Below are 20,171 nucleotides of genomic sequence, written 5' to 3' on the forward strand. Positions count from 1 at the left end.
TAGGAGAGGTCACATTTTACAAGGACTCACAGTTTACAACACATGTGATACACAGTAATATTGGGCTCCTTCTCTTATACAATTTGATTGAAGTCATTTTGTACTAACCTTTTCAATACAAGCTTTCCATTCTTGCCTAAAATAGTTTCTTCAGGCATCTAATTTTTTAGTTTTTTTGGATCTATGTATTTTTCAAATGTATCATATTGTAATACATCTTATATTTACATTAGTTACACACAATCACAACTACAGTACACGTTGGCCTTTCAATAGCTACAGTAACATTTTGTTTGGTATGATTTGAGTGCTGGTAATAATGTAAAACACCACATTTAAGTAGACACATTTCCCATCTATGTGATGTATGTTAAAGACCTGCAGCTCTACTGAAACTCAGTCCTAGACTTGTTTTAAGTGTTGCTGTAAGAACTACATTTCCTGTGGGTTTAAGAAGGAGATGGCAGGAAATAGGAAATCATGCAGTATTGATTAGAAAAGCACTAAAACATAACTGGTTTCTTGGCTGAACCAACTACCCGTGGAACATTTTGTGAGTTTAGGTTATCAAGGAAAGGAAAACATTTAATAATGCTTTTACAAAGAGAAACATTAGTGATTTGCTCAGACTTCTATTCTTATTAATGAGGATGTTTTTTTGCTCGTTGCTGTGGCAAGATATTTGGTTTTTCTTGTTATGAGAAAAGATGTTTGTAAGCGTCCTATTATCATCACTGTAGAGATTAAATGTATTTTGAACAGTGGGGAAAAACGCTATACAAATAATGTGTTTTACTATTATTGATGGATATAATTGCTCCTTGTATTAACATACCGTACATTCTGTTTTTAAGATAAAGAATGACTATTATGCGCAGTTTACCCCTGAAATAACTTTTCTTAAACAGTATGGGAGTAAAGGCTACATTTTCTCTATTCCATTATAGACAAAATCAATAGCAGTAAACAGGAAAACAAATGCTTTTATCTCTTCAGTATGTCACGTGTCATTTAAGCCACATGTCCTGTAAATCAATATATTGGTATTGACCCATGAGCTATTTATAATCTTAGTTTCACTACTTTCTTCCACATTATTGTTGATAGTCAGCATCTTGCATTATCAGTCATTCTCTGAATCAGATATTTATGTATTTGCTGTGGTGACTTCATAAATGTGTTGTTTCACTATATGATGTAGCAGTATTTGTCATTGGAAATATATAGTATTCTTAAATACCTGCTATTATTGCACATTGCTTCAAATATTACTTGTTATGGGAGTGCTGCTCAGTGTTGCTTTGAGAAAGGGAAAGTATTGTTGTTAGTTGGTAGAGTTCATTATTTCTGGGATTTGAGGACATTTTTTAATTCACATACAGGTCTATTAGCGCTACATTTAATGACATGTTAAATCGATGTTTGTCAAGATCACATACATAGATACAATTCAAAAACGGTGTTTAGATTATTTATTCAAGTCCTGATGCTCTTTGTAAAGAGGCACATGACTTGATTTAATGTGGATTTAACCTTTAGGGTTAATCCGCTGCTCCTCATAGCCTGTCCACTAGCTCCATCTAGTGGTCAAAGTTGTGCATGGTCAGTGAGCGCCAGAGTCCACTAAAAGGCACGAGTACTGTATGCTTTATTATCTCGGAGCTTATTTAGTCCATCATTACATCAATAGATCCGCTTTTACCTCTGTAATCACGTTTATGAAAGATAGACTTTGCACTTCATTGCATACCTTATGGGACTAATAAGAAATGGAGCTGTACTTGTAGCAAAACAAGAGGCCAAACTTCATGCCTTGTATTGTCAGTAATGTATGCCTTGATACTATCAAACAACATGCCATATTTGGTCAGTCTCAGCTTGAACTGTGTGATCTACAGAGAATGGTCTGTCTTTGTAAAAAACACTTTGCCTAATGCATGTTGTCTCGGTTGAATGTACATCAATATATATTTCAGTCCAAAGTGGACGGGCCAGTATAACCGGTTTAGTCAACGCATTATCGGATCATTTTACATCATTTTTTTGTAATATGAGAGCAAAGTCTTCCCTCCCTCAAGAAGGAAGTACAATCTCAGCCTGCATTTTCCATCACTTTCCTTCAATCCGGCCCCTTCGTCCGCAGGAATACAGTGAACACACGCCCGTGTTTGCCGGATCAACAAGACCTCCAAATGAATGTTTAATGAGCATTTTAGAAGTCATAATGGCATGTCGCTAATGTCCTGTAATGATCTTCCTGTTGATGGCCACGCCTCGATACTTTCTCTTCCACTACGCCTCTGACAGCTGTTTGACAATGGTTTGAACTTTGCTGAATGTAGACTACTTGCTTCCACTTCACAACGACTGCTACTATCCGATCACCGCGTTGCTCCGCTGTAGAGAATCATGACTTTTCCATTGAGAAAATCCGTTTCAGGTATGCTGCTGTTTTTAAATTAATGCTGCATTATTTTTTTATTTACTTTTTTTATTAGATTATTTTTATTTTCGAGTGTCTTTGATTCCAGCGTTCCAAGTTTTAGACTATAATTGAGTTTTTTACTTTGAGTTACAGTATGTTGTAGTAGTGTTAAAGACATTATTTTTGTTGAAAAGTAGTTCCTTTCTTGGTTGACCGCCTCGGAGCTGTCCGTGGTGCTGAAAGGGAGTCTTCGGCCTTTAAGTATCTCAATTGTTTTTCTCTGGATTTTTGTCGCTGTTTGTTTAGAGATTTTTGATTTATTAAGAACACATAACTGCATGCTGTTTATATATAATACGTGATGTTTAGATTTAGAGAGATCTATTTTGCATTTATTTTATTTTAGCAAGAGTTCACATTTCATTATAGGACGACTTTTATTCAATCAACTAAGTTAAGATGCATAAAATTAAGGTGTGTTACTGTCTATTATTAAACAGAGGAAATGGATAAAACTTTAGTGGCAGTTTTGGGTTAGGACTGTAGATGGCACCATTGGTTAGGGTCTAACTCCAGAGCTGAGGAAAAAATACAAGCAAAGATGAGGCCTGCAGTCAGGGTGGAAATGACAGAACCCTCAGTGTCAGGATATAACCTTTGGTGTTCAACATAAAACTAACATACAACTATGTTGAACACACGATTTTCCGTTGGCGTTCTCATGATTTAAACTCATAATTATTACAGTAATTGATAGAGAAAAAAATAGGATAAAAGGGGGAATAATTTCAGATAGGAAATTCGTATTAATAATTTTTGAATGTATGCTGCCGTGTAATCCTAGGGTTAGAAGCATTTTCTGTAATGTAATCAAATAAATCGCTGCTTATGCCCCACTTTATTCATCTTGCATTAACATCACTGCTGACGTTTGATGATGGCTATAGCTGCTGTCAAATCCCTCTGCACTCTATAGTGGGAAATTACATTAGTTAATAAATCACATTTTATTTATTTTATCTTTTGTTTGCAGTCTCTCTACGAGTGGACGCTCGCCCTGACACAAGTTAGAAACGTGTTTTTTTTTAATATAAATTCGTTAAAACCGAGCTGTATCAGTAGGCATTCCACTTTTTTCGTCCACCGTAGTTTAATAAAATATGGAAAAGTGTGGTATTCTCTCTATTCTCTCTTGTCTTTCTCCTCTATGCCACTCTCCGCCCCCACTGCCTACACCCCATTATCTGGATATGTGACATGAATTCCCCCATATGACGGCCTGTATGGAGAAAATGTTTCTAATTGTGCACATTGCCTGGTGTGTGTCCCACTAGTTAGACTCCCTGCCCTCCCCCTCCTCGCCCACTGCTCCTCTCCAGTTTGTCGGTGGGATGCTCTGAGCAGCTGAGTCTGTGCTTTGCGCTGAGCTCGGATACTGCACCCACAATGATGCGCCTGCTGCTTTTGCCTTGCCTCGCTTTAACTAAAAACAGAAACACAAATGGCATTTCTTCAGAGATTCGTTCACATGCTCTGCTTTGCCTTTTCTAAAACGCGGTGTTAAATCTGTGACAGCAGCAGCTTCAGTGAGGGATTAGAGAAAGCAGATAAGGAGCCCTGCAAACACTCCCGCTGCCTGCAAACAGGTGTTCCCATCCTCTGGCTGCGCGCTGAGCCTCATTCACCATTGACTGCTACCCGAGCACCATGTGCACGGCCATGTAGTTTAGTGGTTTAAAGCAAAACCGCTTACGGAGACTGGGTTAGTGCACATTTGTTGTAATGCAAGGACAATGATTCAGTTGCGAGAACATGCAACGTGCTTTGGTGAAAGTATTTTCTTTTTTGTTAAGTTTCACTTTTTTCTCTCGGAGATGCAACGGACAATATCTGAATAACGCCCAAATTCGGGAAACATGATACATTTGGACATTATCTAACAGGCTTTACCACATTACTAGGACTATTTGTTTGGTCAACTCTTAATAGTCCATTTGGCAAATTATTTGTTATTTGGCTAACCTTTGTTGTTCCATCTGCGCCTGGACGCTTACCTTCGGGATCCTTCTTGGTGATTATTTTCACGCTTCTTCGGAAGTTTTTCCGCTGTCAAACTGGCCATGGCTGCAGCGATAGCGAGCTCCCTCATAAGGCAGAAGAGGCAGGCGAGGGAGCGGGAGAAGAATAATGCCTGCCGCTGCGTTAGCAGCCCCACTAAAGTCAAGGGAACCACATGTGAGAAACCCAACCGACTGAACGTTTTCTCCCGGGTCAAACTCTTTGGCTCCAAGAAGAGGCGAAGGAGACGACCAGGTCTGTTTTGAAATATTACCAGGCTATCATCCTCAGGATCACTGTAGCTTCATCCATTGTAGAAAGCCATTATCTTTCAAAAATCATCTTAACTCCAGAGATTATACTGAGTACTGCTCCATTTCTATGCAGATGTCTAAAGATTAATGAGTCTGTCAGAGTTGTTGGGAGGACGGGGCTCTTTATTTAGTTTCTCCACAGAGAAGTCACCTTTGGCATCTCAGACTGCTGAGGGATATATTAAAAGTATACTTTATTCTTCACTGTCCACTTATCCAGGCCACACTGGACAAGATATATACAAAAGTTACTATTAAGTCGATTTAGGAAATCACTAAAGATTTCACTGTCACTTGCAGGTCATTGCTCACTGTTAGATCTGAATACTGAATAATCAATTAATCATAGGTGATTCTATTTCAGTCTCTACAAGGATTAATACGATTTCAACATGCTTCCTTTAGGTAGACTATAACTTCAAAAAAGATACACATCCACGGATTTAAAAATAAAGCAGGTTTTACATTTTAACAGCTCAAAAGTTATATTTCCACATTTACTGTTGGCCAAGTTCTTTGTTGAGGATGTTTACAACTGTTATAATACTCGGCAGATAGTACAATAATTAAATGATAACTATAAGTATATTGCCTAGTATATTATAAGGAAAAAGTATTATGAGGACATCATCCAGGGCAGCTCTTAAAACCCTTGTATCCTTGCAATGACATAAATGTGTCTCTGTCGCCTGAAGCACCCACTCCCTTACCAATCTAGTGCAAAAAGTGACCGCAGCTGCAAATCAAAACTGATCACATCCTACTCAGGCCCAAAGCTCCCCTTTTCTTAGTTGTGTCAGTTTCTGTGTGCGTGGATACGATGACAGGAGATGATCTGAGGTTAGGTGCAATCTTACTGTATGCAATAACTGTCCTTCAGTTTTTGCACCCTTCTCCCTTTTAAATTCCATATCCTGTAGAGAAAGCAATGAGTGCAAATAAGACGTTATCTGCGAAAACACAAAGAGCTGGCATCTTTCAGTTTGGGCCGTGTATTTACTTTTGTGCGCTGTCTGGTAATGCAGTATGGATATTGTGACGCTCTTCTGTGTTTAAAGTACATAGGTGTTTATGAAATTATGTTCAGGCTACTGTCATAACATAATAATGCAAAGTACAAAGTTTCACAACAAAAGCATTACAATATTTCCAGTACACAGAACTTCTCTGCAGCAAAAGTAACCTAAGTAAGGGCAGAAGAGGGAGGTAAGTGAGATGAAAGGATAGATGAAAGGTGTGGTAAACCACAGTAAAGGACACTCCACCAGGGACAGTAACCAGGGAATGGAGAGAGCACTTAGCTCTTATCAGACATTACACTGATGCAACACAGACAGGCTGCACAGCCACTTCAAAAGTAAATCATCTGCCACTTCAAACTATTGTCTTTTAGACTCACTGGAGCTTGTTTTATATGTTGCGACATTTGATAGTGTGGCTTTGCAAATGTGATGGTACAGACATCTCTATTGTCTTGTTCTACTATCCTTGTTTAAAATGTCCTAAACTAGTATTTACAGATATATACAGATCCTAATTCTCAATTTGAAAGACATGTTTGGCACTCTCTTCGCAAGTGCTTTCATTTTCACTAAAAGTTCAATGTTTTAGTCGAAATGTAGTTCATTCAAATTGTTGTCGTACCTTATATCACAGATGTTATCGAGATTAGGATTTAGAGGTTTTTTGATGGCAAAAAACAAGTATTCAAGGCATTTAAAACCAATATTTCTCACACAAATTCTACCTGTATTGGACAGTTCATATGCAGAGAGTGATGGGAAGCATGAAGAGAGAGAGAAGGGGGGCCATAGAAGAAATGTCATCAGCCATCTTAGACCACTGAGCCACCTCACGCCCCAAAGCCATTTTTAAATTTGATTTGATTTGCTCTTCTCCATCTGTGGTCTGACTTCTCAACCGGGGAGCCATGGGGCCGCCTTTTTTGCATCTGTTGCCCTGAAGAGAAAAGAAAGAAAGTGTGCGGATTGTGGATACAGCAACATTGCACAAACCAATTGAATAATAACAGAAGAAGAAACAGAAATGTTTCAATTATTTCAATTTACACATCCTGCTGTTTTATTTAGGCAACTTCTTTATAATAAAAGTGACAGTGAACAGGATTCACCTAATAATGTCAAGAGAAGTTCAATTCGTCATAATTGAATTGCTTCTTCCGACATGTTTTGGTGGTGATTGTGTTTGCTTGACACGTGTGGCAGCCTATCAAAGTCAGCCGTCGTGCTGCTCCTTTTTGTGCCACTGTGGCTTCACTCTGTCTTGATACCCCTTGACTAAACTGCATTTTGTGGATCCAGTTACTTCCAAGATGGCGACGAGTAAACCGAAACTGAAGCATTTGAAAGTGTCCCTTTTAGAAGGCTACGGGTGACATCTCATTGTAACATTCATGTTTTTCTAAAGTGTGTGGTTTCATTCCTGTCTTCCTGTCTTCCTGTCCCTCTACAGAGCCCCAGTTGAAGGGGATTGTGACGAAGCTCTACAGTCGACAAGGTTTCCACTTGCAGCTGCAGGCAGATGGAACCATTGATGGAACGAAGGAGGAGGACAATGGTTACAGTAAGTTTCACTCTTATATTTTGCACCCCCTTGTTTAATCGACGTACATCCATTGCCATGATGTACTGATGGTCATGGGGAACCTCATAAAACAAAATCAAAAATGTGTCAACGTCTTACTAGATAAAACAGATGCATAATTTGCAGTAAAAAAAAAGGTAATAAACTGTTATATATCAAATATATGTTATTGCAAAAGTATAGGCAAATCACAAGCCGTTAAATATTGCTATCATATCATCATCATATCAAGACTTCAGTATTGTGATAATCTCGTATTTTATTTATAATTCTTCATCTAATTTGGTGAATTTAATTCTTTATCATAATTTCAAACTTTTCAAAAGTGTGCTTGTATCGGTTCATACTAGTGCTGAGAAAAACACTTCCTTCATATTGCCGGTGCATTTAAGGGCTGCAGTTTGGATAAGTGGTTTATTTCATCTAATCAAAGTCATCCTATGGCAACCTCAACACTCACAACGATTGGCTTTTTACTCTCCTACAATCTTCCTCTGTTGTGAGAGCAAGTAATGTCTTATACTTGATGCATCCCTATTATTGCCATTACACCCACCAGCTCTCTGTTTCCCAATAGGCAGATTGAAGAGGAGATCAATGGAAGAGTAACACCACTGCCACATGTCTTCTAACAATACAGATGAAATACACCACCTCATAATTAGACAGTGCCGTGAATACATGCTTTTGAAGATTAGAATAGGACAGTGGTTAGTGACCTATGTGAAATCCACTTTGCCAGTATATTGTTGAGTAAAGATCTACATGACACACTGATACAGCTTTGATGTAACACTCACTATAATCCCGACACTAAGCAGATGTAAACACTTCTGGAGTCTCTGAATTAGTACCTCAGTATTCAATTACTCCCCTGGTGGAGATGGCGTGTGAATCTCAGATATAAATAGCAGCTCTGTGCAAGTGGGATGTTCTCCTATCTGAACACAACCTCGTAATTGGTGTAGATTTGAATAAAATGATAGCAAAAAATAAAACTACACAACGTTGACTTTTTGAGTAGACCTTAAATGAATGAAATAATGACAACATCTCTATTTACGCTCATATATTATACTATACTTGACACACTGACCACCCCACCCATTACGTCTGCATGGACTCACTTCTCTGTTGACTTGCATAACAACTGGCCCGCAGTGGCTCCATCATAGTTTTTGAAGAGAAAATTAAAGAGTGCTGCTGAATAGGAAAAGGAGAAAGAGTGAGGCTCTTTGCACTGCTCCAAAAATAGCGTTGTTAGGCGCTGGGTGCGCTTGTCTCCATGGTGACGGAGAGCACAGTCCTCTTGGAGTTACTGGTGTCTTGTGATGGTGGGAGAGGACCTACTCAAATGCAAATGCACACGCACGCACGCACGCACGCACGCACGCACGCACGCACGCACGCACGCACGCACGCACGCACGCACGCACACACACACACACACACACACACACACACACACTTACGAATACAAGGATTTGTGCTACTGTAGTTACTGAGATGACAGCTCTGGCCGTTTGGCTTGGGTAATAAAGAAGTTCTATATTTCTCTGACATATTCATTAGGATGGCAAACAATGTCAAAGATAACAAATCCAAGTCTCATATTTCCCGGTGATTAATCTCCCGTTGTAAAGAGTTTCAACTATTTTCTTGTGCTGCCTCACAACTAAGCAAACACACTGTGTATCTAGATTCTAGAGAATCACAACTCAGAGCTGTAATTCAACTCTTTATCATTTTCTTCTTCAGAAGAAGGCTACTGTCTCACAGTAACAAAATGCAATGTTATTTCTTCAACCCTGATCTTTGAAAATAGACAATACAGTTTCAAGATATTGTTAGTGTCATTCTCTATTCTAAGATTGAGGATGCTGTGGATCCCAGAATTAGGCAAATTCATTAAAAGCCTTCTGAAGTGTAATTCACATCAGAGAAATGCCAATTGAATTTGCCAACAACTTTTTAATATTGTATTTAGTTCCTGTATATTCAATATTCTCTCTCTTCAGAGTGGACACTTTCTGTGTTTTTACTGTAGTCCTAAGAGAAGTTGTCTAACCTGTGACTATTGAATGAATAATGTCTCTTTCGAGCTTCCTGTGAATACAACAGTCTAAAACAGTGACATCTCTTATGCAACGCTATACTCACAAATGCAATCAAATCCAATTTCTGTATCGGAATATAAGTCGTACATTATTTACTCCGGTGCAGTGTAACCCAATGTACCTCCAACAAAGAGCGACTACAGTCAAACAGTAATCATACCACAGCAGAAGTGCAGTGTAATGTTGTCACAACAGCTTTTTAGCCGTCATGCTGTCATATGTAGTCTGCTCTAATTGCAGACAAGCTGCTCTCGGAATAAGTTACAGATATAATAAATGTTTAAAATGTGACAAGCGAACGCTGTTAACCTTCGAGTTTATAGTCAAACCAAATTGGTCATGACTCCCAGGCTGTTAGCGAATGGATGTTAGGCATGGAGACAGTCTGCATGCAATCGTGAAAACTTTCTCTCAGGCCTCATCACCTTCCTCATCCTGTTTGGCTCTCGGCACTAGGAAAGGTCTGTGAGTGGGTGGGTGCTGTCATCCTCTTCAGTTTGCTCAGGTGTTTCTAGGAGCCATGAAGTAATTGAGTTTCCGCTCTTGAAAATCTCCAACGGTACATCAGCTGGTAATCCTTCTGAAATGAAGTGGACTGCAGATATGTGTCGTGGTGCGAGCACGAAGGCAGAAAGCTCAGTGGGCTTTGCAATTATAAAGACAAGAACAGCTCAGGTAGCGAGAAGTTTCAGCAGAGGAAGACACAAATCATATAATCTAAAAAACTGAGCTATATACAGGGAAAAAAGGATACAAAATGTGTTCGCACAAATCCAAATGTGTTTTGTTAATAAGTCTGCAAATCAGGTTGGTTTTTACAAGAAATACTTTCTCACTAACATCCCCTCTAGCTCCATATACAGCATTGCCCAGCTAGATCAATCTGCACAATGGTTTGAAGAAGAAGTTTGCTGATATTGCCATCTGTAACCTGTGACCATGCAATTCTGGAAAGGATTTGTTGAGCCTACGCACTGCAGTATTGCAGAATGCTCCAAATAGTAGCACAAGTTGGGAGGATACTTTTTTTAAATGAAGAAAATCTACCTCAACACGAAGAATATTGCTTTTATTCTTTCTAATAATTTGTTCAGAAAATGTTGCAAGTGATTAATTGTTAACTAGTACACTAATATAAGTATGTTTTAAGCTTGAGAGAGGATGCAGCTAATGCTATATATAGTAATAAATAATAATAACCAATCATGCACACAATTACTGTGAAGCGTGTTTAAAACACTGCGGTTGTAAATAGTAGGTCCTAGTTGTTTAAAATATACAATTTGGCAGGATTTGCTGCAGAAAGCTGCCAAAAAAAAACAGAGACAACAATCTGTCATGGAGAGCGCTGCGTCCTTCCTTTGTCATATTTTGATTACTGTTTCATTATAGGACTGTCAATAACTTGGTGTTTGAAAAGTGAGGCAATTGAAATGAGAGCTGAAGTTAGTTAACTAAGTAACTCGAGCGTAACGGTAAATTAAAATGTATCTGATGATTTAAACTGCACGCAGCCGACCATCGACCATGAAGATAACAGCGTTAGTAAGGAGAAGTCAGTTGGAGGAGAAATTGACAGGATTTCTGATCATATGTATACATTATAAATATTGCGTCTCATCAGCCATCATTGTGTCTGTAAAGTGCAAGCATATACGCTCATGGGATCTTTATCTGTCCAAAAGCCTGACATTTGTTTGCATCATTATTCTGGGTATGTTTAGAACATGTCATTTAAAGAAATAACGATGAACTCAGAAGAGGTAGAAGCAGAAGAAAGGGTAGATGGAAGACCGCAAAGAGAGTGGTTCTGGTATGTAAACACCTTTGCACTGAGCGAGGTATATGCTGGCACTGCCTGTTTACTCCACCAAGTAAATACATTATGCATTCCTGTGGCTGTTGTTTACAATGAAAGCCCGGAGAAAAGTAGGACTGCAGTGCTAAAGCGATAAGGCCAAATGAAATGGCCCATCAAAAAGTCTCTATAGTGCACTTTGCCCGAAGGCTTCTGCAGATAGGAATCTAAGTGGTTGACAAGAGGACCTAGAGTAACGGCACACTGACTCACGGCTTAACTGATGTGAGAGTAACATTTAATTTCTACTATCACATGCGTCCTAACAGGGAAGTCTCTATTTTAATGTGACAATGTATAGTCTTAACAATCAAAAGGGATACTTGAGATGAGGGATTTTCTTCGGGAGGTTATAACTGTGTTTGCTGCTATGCTGTATGGAAGCATCGGGACTTTCAGGTACATGTGCTTTCCTAGAATCAGCCCGTGGAATCCCTCCCAGCGTATGAAACACTCGCAGACACACTTGTATACAACAGGCGGACATTAATTATAAAGGAGTACCTAATTGACCAGCTGGGCGGCCGCTGGCTCTCCAAGCCCCACGACACGAGTCCAGCCCGCTGGTCACAGGCAGGTTTATACAGTATGCGTGTCACGTGTAAATGCACCAACATGTGTTTCCTCTCTCGTTTTCAAAACTCTTGTAATGCTCCGTCTTCACAATCGGCCCAGGGAAATGGCATTATGGTGACGCCATCATAGATTTACATTTGGTTACAATTTGTATGCATGTTCAATTTATTTCCATGAAAATCATTTGATACTGTATATCATTTTCAATATTTTAGCTCAACAGCCTAATTTGATCAATTTCTCTGTTTCTCTCTTTTGATTTTAATTTTGTTTGTTTTTTTTGTACCACCCTTGGGAGACAGTGGCTAAGTCCCTGAGCTTATGTTGTACCTCTATTTGTGGATTGGTTTTGACAACTACCTCTTCCATCCAGACAGAGAAAGGGAACACTAATGACCATCATTTTAACCCCTTAACGGCACATTTAAACAAGGTGGAGCTCACTGTGCTTTGGGCTATTCTCAATGTAATGTTTGTCTTTCTGGCTTGTGTTTTCAAAATCTCACCATATTACTAAAAGCACTATATATATGTACTAAATATCTTAAGATAGAATCATGAGGATTTAAGGTAGCTGTATAACATAATGAATGTATTCACTGCCTTATTTTCTTCAAAAAAGTGTTTTAAATGGAAATAAAAGCGTACTCTTTGTTTATCATATGTTTCTGTTGTCCTTCTCTTTCCAGGCGTGTTCAACCTTATTCCAGTGGGGCTGCGAGTGGTGGCCATCCAGGGGGTGCAGACCAAACTCTATCTGGCTATGAACAGTGATGGCTTCCTGTACACATCAGTAAGTGTCTCCATTTATGTATGAGTGTTCGTGCGTGTATGTATGTGTGTATGGAATGGGGTCCTGACCTCTATCCTAGTGGATTAGCTTAGCGTACGCAGAGAAAATGTTTTATCTACGGAAGACATCCTGTGGTGACGTGAGTGATGATAAGAAACCCAACAAGAACATGTGAGAGAGAATACATAGATTTCTTTCTTTTATTTATATATTTTGAGGAAATGGGTAGCTCACTCTCACTGTGCCCACTCAGACACAACTTCATCCAAGGACTGATGAAAGAGCAGCATCATTCAGTGAAATTATTCGGTGTCAACAAAAAGTTCAACGATGCTTTTTTAAGCAGGTGGAGCAGTGATATATCCGATCGTGGCAGCTGGCTCTCCATCTTTGATTAAATGTGCAAGGTTATGAATAATTCAGTTGCAGACCGAACAATGTTCCTGTTCGTGTTCCTCCTAAATGCCACCATCACAAGTGCGTGGTAAGCGTCACTGAGAAGACTGACAGGCTGGTCGGACGCTCACCCAGAGGGTGTGCAGACACACACAATCAATGGTAACAGGCAATCCTTGTAGTCAAATTAGTAAAGATTGTTCTGTTTGGTAAAGGTCTCAGTACACAGGCACAATGGTGATTGATTCAAATAAGCTTAGAGACAGCAAAGAAAACCTAATGACCTTATAGCTTTTTATTTTGCAGCTGCTCCCGACAAATGACCTATTAAGACGATAATGTGATGATAAAAACAGGCCTTCTGGCTCCTCTCTCTCTCTCTCTCTCTCTCTCTCTCTCTCTCCCTCGTGATTGCACTCTTCTCATGCACACAAACGCATTGATAAACAGGGTTAATGTGATAGCTCTCACCAGGCATTAGTTCAGACAAAGACACTAACTCCAAGGAAATGCAGATGAATAAACAGTTAGATTTTGAGTAAGAGGATCTGCTCTTTCAGGAAGCTCTCAAAGAATTCAAAGAACAAGAAGAATACTGCTGAAAAGGACTCATTTTGAAAAACAAAATGCTATTTAAGTCTGCAAATATACAGTGTCACATGCACAATCACTGTATCATATGAATTTGTCAAGAAATCATTGTAATTATACGGTACAGTATTGCAGATGGGCGTGTTTGTGGAAAATATGTTGGGTGTATTATTAATTATAATTAATTAATTTTGTATATGAATTTTAGATTTTAAATTTGTAGACACTGTTTGCAGTTCAAACTCAAGCAGGTCTTACTTGGCAGTTTGAACAGAAAGTATGCAACCTGATGAGACTGTGTTGTTTTACCTTTCCTTCAGTATTTAATCGTAACTACAACACATTGAATGTAATGTTCTTTAAAATATATGTTCATGACTCTGTAAATATCTATTTTCTAGTTAACAATTATGTAAAGAAAAAAAATGTATTCAATATAGTTTTTTTTTTTTTTAAATCAAAAGAGTGACAACATAATCATTGTATAGCCTTTTGCAAGTGTTCTCTGGGCTGCCTGTAATTACATTTTAATGAGCGCTTGCAATTGTTTGACAACATATCCATGGGGGTTGCCCCAGCTAAGCATGCCTGATGGGAATATACAGCAATAATTGAAATAAAACATAGTACTTCAACCCCTTCCCACATACACACATATCTATATTTAACAAGGCTCCCCAGCAGTCCACAGCCCCCCCAGTGAGTGATTTGAATGATACTGTTTGAACTTGGCTGTCATTGGCAGTAATTAAGAATATGAGGCAAGCTGTGTAGGATTAATTTTATAAAGATGGATTCTGCTGGCAAAGTCTCTACAAGCAGTGGAGCAGCAGCAGAAGTATTGACCTATTTCTTTTATTGCTAATGTTTAAAGGAAAAAGTGGATGCCAAGCAGTTAGAACTTCATTGTATTGGTAAATAGGTCTTAGCTTTGCTTTCACCTTGGGTTCGCCCCAGGGTTCTGACCTGGATCCTATATGGTTTTTCTTTTATATGTTTGTCTTAAATACAACATTTACTGTGATAAGTTATTATATTGTGTCTCTTATTTAGTTTTTTTGTGTTGATCTTTTTTGTATCTAATGAAAATAAAGATTGATTCAGTTATCAAACATTTAGGTTTCTTATATTAGATTAAACAAGTTCATAAATAAGCTTTAAAATGACCTAGTATCAGGATCAATTTCTACCAAGTTTACAATCGAAACAATAATACATTATTTTTGCAAACACTGAATTTGCATTTTAATCTATTGTGCATTTTAGGGTGTATTGTGTTTTCATTTATTGTGTGTTTTGTTGCTTGTGTGTTGTGTGATTTTTAAATGGTTAAATGTTAGTCAAATACTGAAGAGCATAACATTCTAAAAATAAATATGCTGGCTGCATACAGTATATCCTTTATGCCGTTTTAAATACCAGCTCACATATGGAATACAGGAAATCTTGTGGGTGTGTTAACTTGAAAGACAGCAGTTGGGGGATGGGTTGTGGAGCTTTCTGCTTCTGCGAAATTACAGAGGGAATTGAATTGAATGTGTAGCTGGCTGCCTAATAGTGCCTGTCTTTCAGGGATTGCAGCTATAGTGCTGCCTTAAAGCCACACATGAAACCAGCCAATAGCTGCATTGGAGAGAGATTCCTGTTTCCCAATCAACAGGGGAAGGACAACAGATGACGTAATCTGGGTCGGTGGGATAAAGTGCTCCTGAATCTGAATGTTTTTTCTATTATCTACTAAATGCTTGCATAAATGCATGCATGAATTGAAATGTGAGGGTATAGTGTTTGGAATATAATAAGTTGGATTCATATGATTTACATGTATATATATATGTATGTATATTAAGGTTTAAAGTGATGTTATGTACTTGAGTTGTTTTTAGAACGTCAAATTGGTTGCATCACTTCTGCATCTGGTATATGTGCGAGGGTTCTGTGCGTATAAGAGCATACACCAAGAAAAAGAGAGAGAGTGAAAGAAACAAGGAGTGTAAAAAAGAGTGCACATGTGTGGGTGAGGCAGAATGCACCAGTGAAAATATATTCATCCGTCAGAGTCAATGTGTGGGAGAGGAAGAACCAATTAATGTATTTTACTTTACAATCCTTCCATGCAACATTTGCCCCTAAACTTTTGCAAAAGCAGTGAAGCAAGTTCTACAGAAGTGTCCTCTCTTATAGTCACAAGTAAAAAGTGTTTTCTAAAATATTCTGCAATAACATATCCGTAGCAATGCATTCATTTTTCTACTGAAACGTTAATAAAAAGCCTTTGAGCTTTTTCGGTATGTTTTTTATATATGGGGGTATATTTTTAGATCATGAGCTAAGCGGTGTCCACAAATCTCATGAGGTGCCTTTGAAGTAGTGTTATTCATTTCCTGGTGGGTCATATTTGAATAAGCGGGATTCACTGATGCTCCAGTAGAGTCTAGATTGCTGTGTGTGAAATGGAGAGTTCAGGGCTCTTGGGGTGGAGGTATTTATTTACGTTGGCAATTGTTATTTCCTAAATTGCTGCGCCAGTTGAATCTCTGCAATGATCATGCATCAAGCATAAGATATTGAATCCATCAGACTCTTGCTAATTTATAAAAGCTTTCCGGATAAGCATTATATGCAAGCTAAACGTCTAAAATGTTAAGTAAGGTCCTCTGAATAATGAATAAAAGAAGACATCCTATATTAAGGATAAGGTAATGCGTTAGGAGAGTCACTGAAACCTTGTATAAGAAAAGCAGAGGTTATTTTATTCTTGAGAATAACATACGCTGATAATAATTTAAAGCATGATGAATTAGGGCTGTGCAATTAATCGTATTTTAATCGCAATTACAATTTTGGCCTGCCACAATTACGAAAACAACATAATCGAAAAAAACGATTATTTTGCTTTGCTAGTTTGTGACAGTGCACTGCAACATATTTGATCTCATTTATTTTGGTCTAATTTATTTTTATTTATCATATTTATATATGTTTAGTAGCTTGTTGAAGTGCGCTCCAAAATATTTGTTGATCTTGTTTATTGGTATTTATTATTTTGATATTATTTATTTAAATGTTAATATAAATGTATAATTTATTTTAGTATTGGTTTTTCAGTTGAATTATACGTTCAGGGAAATCAACAGTTAAAAAGATACTGTTAGAATTATTATTTGTATTTGTTTTAAAGTTCAATAAATGGATGTTTTCAAAGTCAATGAATAATCGTATTTAATAATCGTGATATCAATTATTGACCAAAATAATCGTGATTATGATTTTTGCCATAATCGAGCAGCCCTATGATGAATAGAAAATAGAATAAAAACAGCAAGGCAGTATATCCTGCTTGTACATTGTGTATTTGTACTTTAGTACACTCTTGTTAGATATGGAGTTGGCTCACATGCCTTTTCAACCATTTAGCAAGCACAAAGCCTTTGGTAAATAACCACTGCTCTAAGGTTCCACTCCACTGAGCTGTGTCATTAACTACTTTTGTGTCTGTACAGTATGTGTGTCTGTATGTGTGTGTGCTGCTGATTTGTGTGGGTGTGTCTATTTGTTTTTGGTATTTGCAAGGGTATTTTCCACTAGCTTAAAGCTCTCCAATGTATTCCCAACAAATGAACACCATGAGACGATGAGTAAAGAAAGAGGTGCATTTTAATCCACTTCCACTCTCCTGAAAAGACTGGGACACTGAAAAGCCGGATTTAGGAAGATTGGCCCTCACTGCCCATCCATAGCATTAGCTTTTGTGAGTACAAGCATTGATGTGTCTGCAAAGAAACTAGAACAGCACTCGCATGATTGTATTGGCATTATTGGTGTCATCTCAGTTTGGATATGGCAGTGTGCAGCATTGAATTGGCTTCTCTTGAGAAGAAATCAGCCAAATTCTCTCCACAGACGATCAGATCCATTATGCTAGTATGTCTCTTCCTGCTGATTGGATCAGGAACACACTAGTGGGGTGTAGTAACTCTGCTGAATTCAACAGATTGCTGTTTGAGAGTGCATCATAACTGATTGTGTTGTCTTGAAATGCCTTGCTAATGCAACAGTCATTTTCCACTGCTGAGTTGTGTAATTGTGATAGAGCACAAGAGGTTTGCCAGATGGGCAGTGAGTGACTGTGCTTGTTGTGTTTTACATTCATTGATACCCACAATTGGCAGGACCATTTCCTTCAGTATGTCACACTTAGCACTTGCATAAGCTTTTAAATGTCTTCTTCCAATAAGCAGTCATTTCATCATAATGAGCTCAGGCAAAACTGCCATAACTTAAGCTGTGATTTCACCTCTCTGTAAAACATTAGATTCTTCTCTGCCCTTTTCAATGACATTTTGAATGAAACTTTACAATTGAAAAGAAATCCCCTCATTAAGAAAGATAAGTGTAAATGAGTTAATTAATTTGTTTACATGTGTAGTTGTAGGTTAAGTTTTTTAATGCAGTGAACTGAGATTTGCATTGTTATAATAAGACATTTAGTAAAAAAAAGTGAGCGATGCTGGAGCAGAAAGGATGGATCGATTTTGAAGTCAAACCACGTCGAAAGCTTTAGAATTAGATAATATCCTATTATTGTATCGTTGTGAAGTTAGGGTTAATATTCAAACTATATGTGAAGTATGCTCTCAAAATACCAATTTTGATCAAAATGTAAGTTCTAAAATGACTGGAATGACAGAATCAGGGTGAGAAAAACCTCACACACACATTGCGCACACTGCACAGAAATACCAAGATACTGAAAATGCATGTGGGCAGGGGAGGTGAAACTAGATGTGACTGTTGGCGCTGCAATGGGTTTAAAAAACATGGTAGGAATAGAGCACAAGTGAAAGGCCCTGAAGCTTCTTTTTTCCAGGTAGATCCAACATCATGGGTTAATACTGAGAGGTCTATAAAGTTAATTGAAAAACTGCTCACCGCTACGCTATGCTTTAGAAAATAGGATGAATAGCGATGGACCTTTTCCTATTTCACTCGTACAAATTGTGAAGAAATGTAACGCAGAGCTCCCAGCAATGCAACTATTAAACACATTTTCAGAAATAGGTAAGAGGGCAAGTAACAGATGACAGTCTTTTACAACCACGGTATGCAGCTAATCTAAATCTGTATTGTATCAAACCCACCATGTTCCTTTAGCCCTATTGGTTCTATAGTACATGTACACAGCTCCTAACAGCATTATGTACACTCAGTACTGTGATATGTTTTACGAATACGCTTGCATTGACACAGCCGTGCTTCGTTTTGACAAAGACTTGTCATAGTTGCATAGTTGCATAGTCCCATGTAGTGTAATGGGATCATTTAAAATCCATTTAGCCAAACCACTATAGCCATACTGGGGGATCAAGATGACACAACTGACATTATTACTAGGCAGATATTGTCCTACTTTTTATTTCTAAAGTGATTTACCCTTGCTCCATCTGGAACCGGATTCATGATTCAAGTGATGGGAGATTTTTTCACTCGCAGATTGGTTTTAGTGAACAATAGATATGCAATAGACTGAAGGAGATGGTATTGGAGCCCATACAAAAGAATATGACCATTTCTGTCTATCAGAGGCCTGTTCGAATAGAAATGGGGATCCCCTGCCATTTTGGCCCCTCCTTGTGTGAGTCTGTTGTCCATAGTCTCACTCCAATACAGCAGTACCAGCCAGCAGCCTGTCCTCCATCTTGGCTCTAAATGTGCCTGTATCTGTATAAGTCTGTTTATCAATAGACTCTTATTCTTTTCCAGGGCGAGTGTAACCAGCCAAATCCACATAAGCTCATTATTAGAGGTAGAACAGATCTGCTGGCTCGAGAGCTGAGCAGCCCGTTGTTTGGCCCTCGCTGCTGCCTGTTTAAAACTGAGATGGATGCGGCCCAGCCTCTCTAAGACTGCTGCTGCTAATCAGAGTCAGACCACAAGAAAGAAAGGAGACATTAAGCTATTCAAGGAGGAACACAGTCAAATGATCAATGTGCGAGATGGATTACAATATCAATGGAAGACAAAATATCTAAATTAGAAAAAGAAACACATGTAACGGTGTTGACAAATGCCCCTACCTGAGCGGTAGTGTCCAAAAAGCATGAGCAACATTAACATTTTGCATGATCCTTGTTCCTGCTTACACTGTAGTCTGTGTCAATCATGTTTGCACAAATAATTACAGCACGTGTTTAAAATGTAACTCTAATAAGAATACTGCTATGTGGAAGCTTACCACGTATTACTATAACTCACAAACCGCCTCGATGTGAATATGGGAAGAGCCAGCAAAGTCTTTATTTTCTCTTCAAGGAATTCCTTTAATATGTGCAGCAAGACGTTACAAACCTTTTACCATTCTGCTGATGTGAGTGCCACAGTGCTACCATCTGCATAGAAAAAAGCATCAGAGCTGGCAGTGCTAACACTGCATACACTG

The 20,171-nt window shown here is 38.3% G+C and overlaps 1 protein-coding gene across 4 annotated transcripts in view; it reads left to right on the forward strand.

The window, feature by feature from the left end:
• Window positions 1–20,171, forward strand: part of fgf13a (fibroblast growth factor 13a) — an 82,891-nt gene that overhangs the window by 54,894 nt on the left and 7,826 nt on the right. For 2 of the 4 annotated variants that reach the window (XM_034135891.1, XM_034135907.1), the window contains 2 exons: window positions 7,270–7,380; window positions 12,642–12,745. In XM_034135891.1, coding sequence (XP_033991782.1) covers window positions 7,270–7,380; window positions 12,642–12,745 — 215 coding nt within the window. Of the gene's footprint in view, window positions 1–2,245; window positions 2,441–3,875; window positions 4,739–7,269; window positions 7,381–12,641; window positions 12,746–20,171 lie in introns of those variants that run through there. The other 2 variants (XM_034135916.1, XM_034135899.1) reach the window with 2 other exon arrangements.

Source organism: Trematomus bernacchii, unplaced genomic scaffold (genome assembly GCF_902827165.1).
Source record: "Trematomus bernacchii unplaced genomic scaffold, fTreBer1.1, whole genome shotgun sequence".
NCBI classification, from domain to species: Eukaryota; Metazoa; Chordata; class Actinopteri; order Perciformes; family Nototheniidae; genus Trematomus; species Trematomus bernacchii.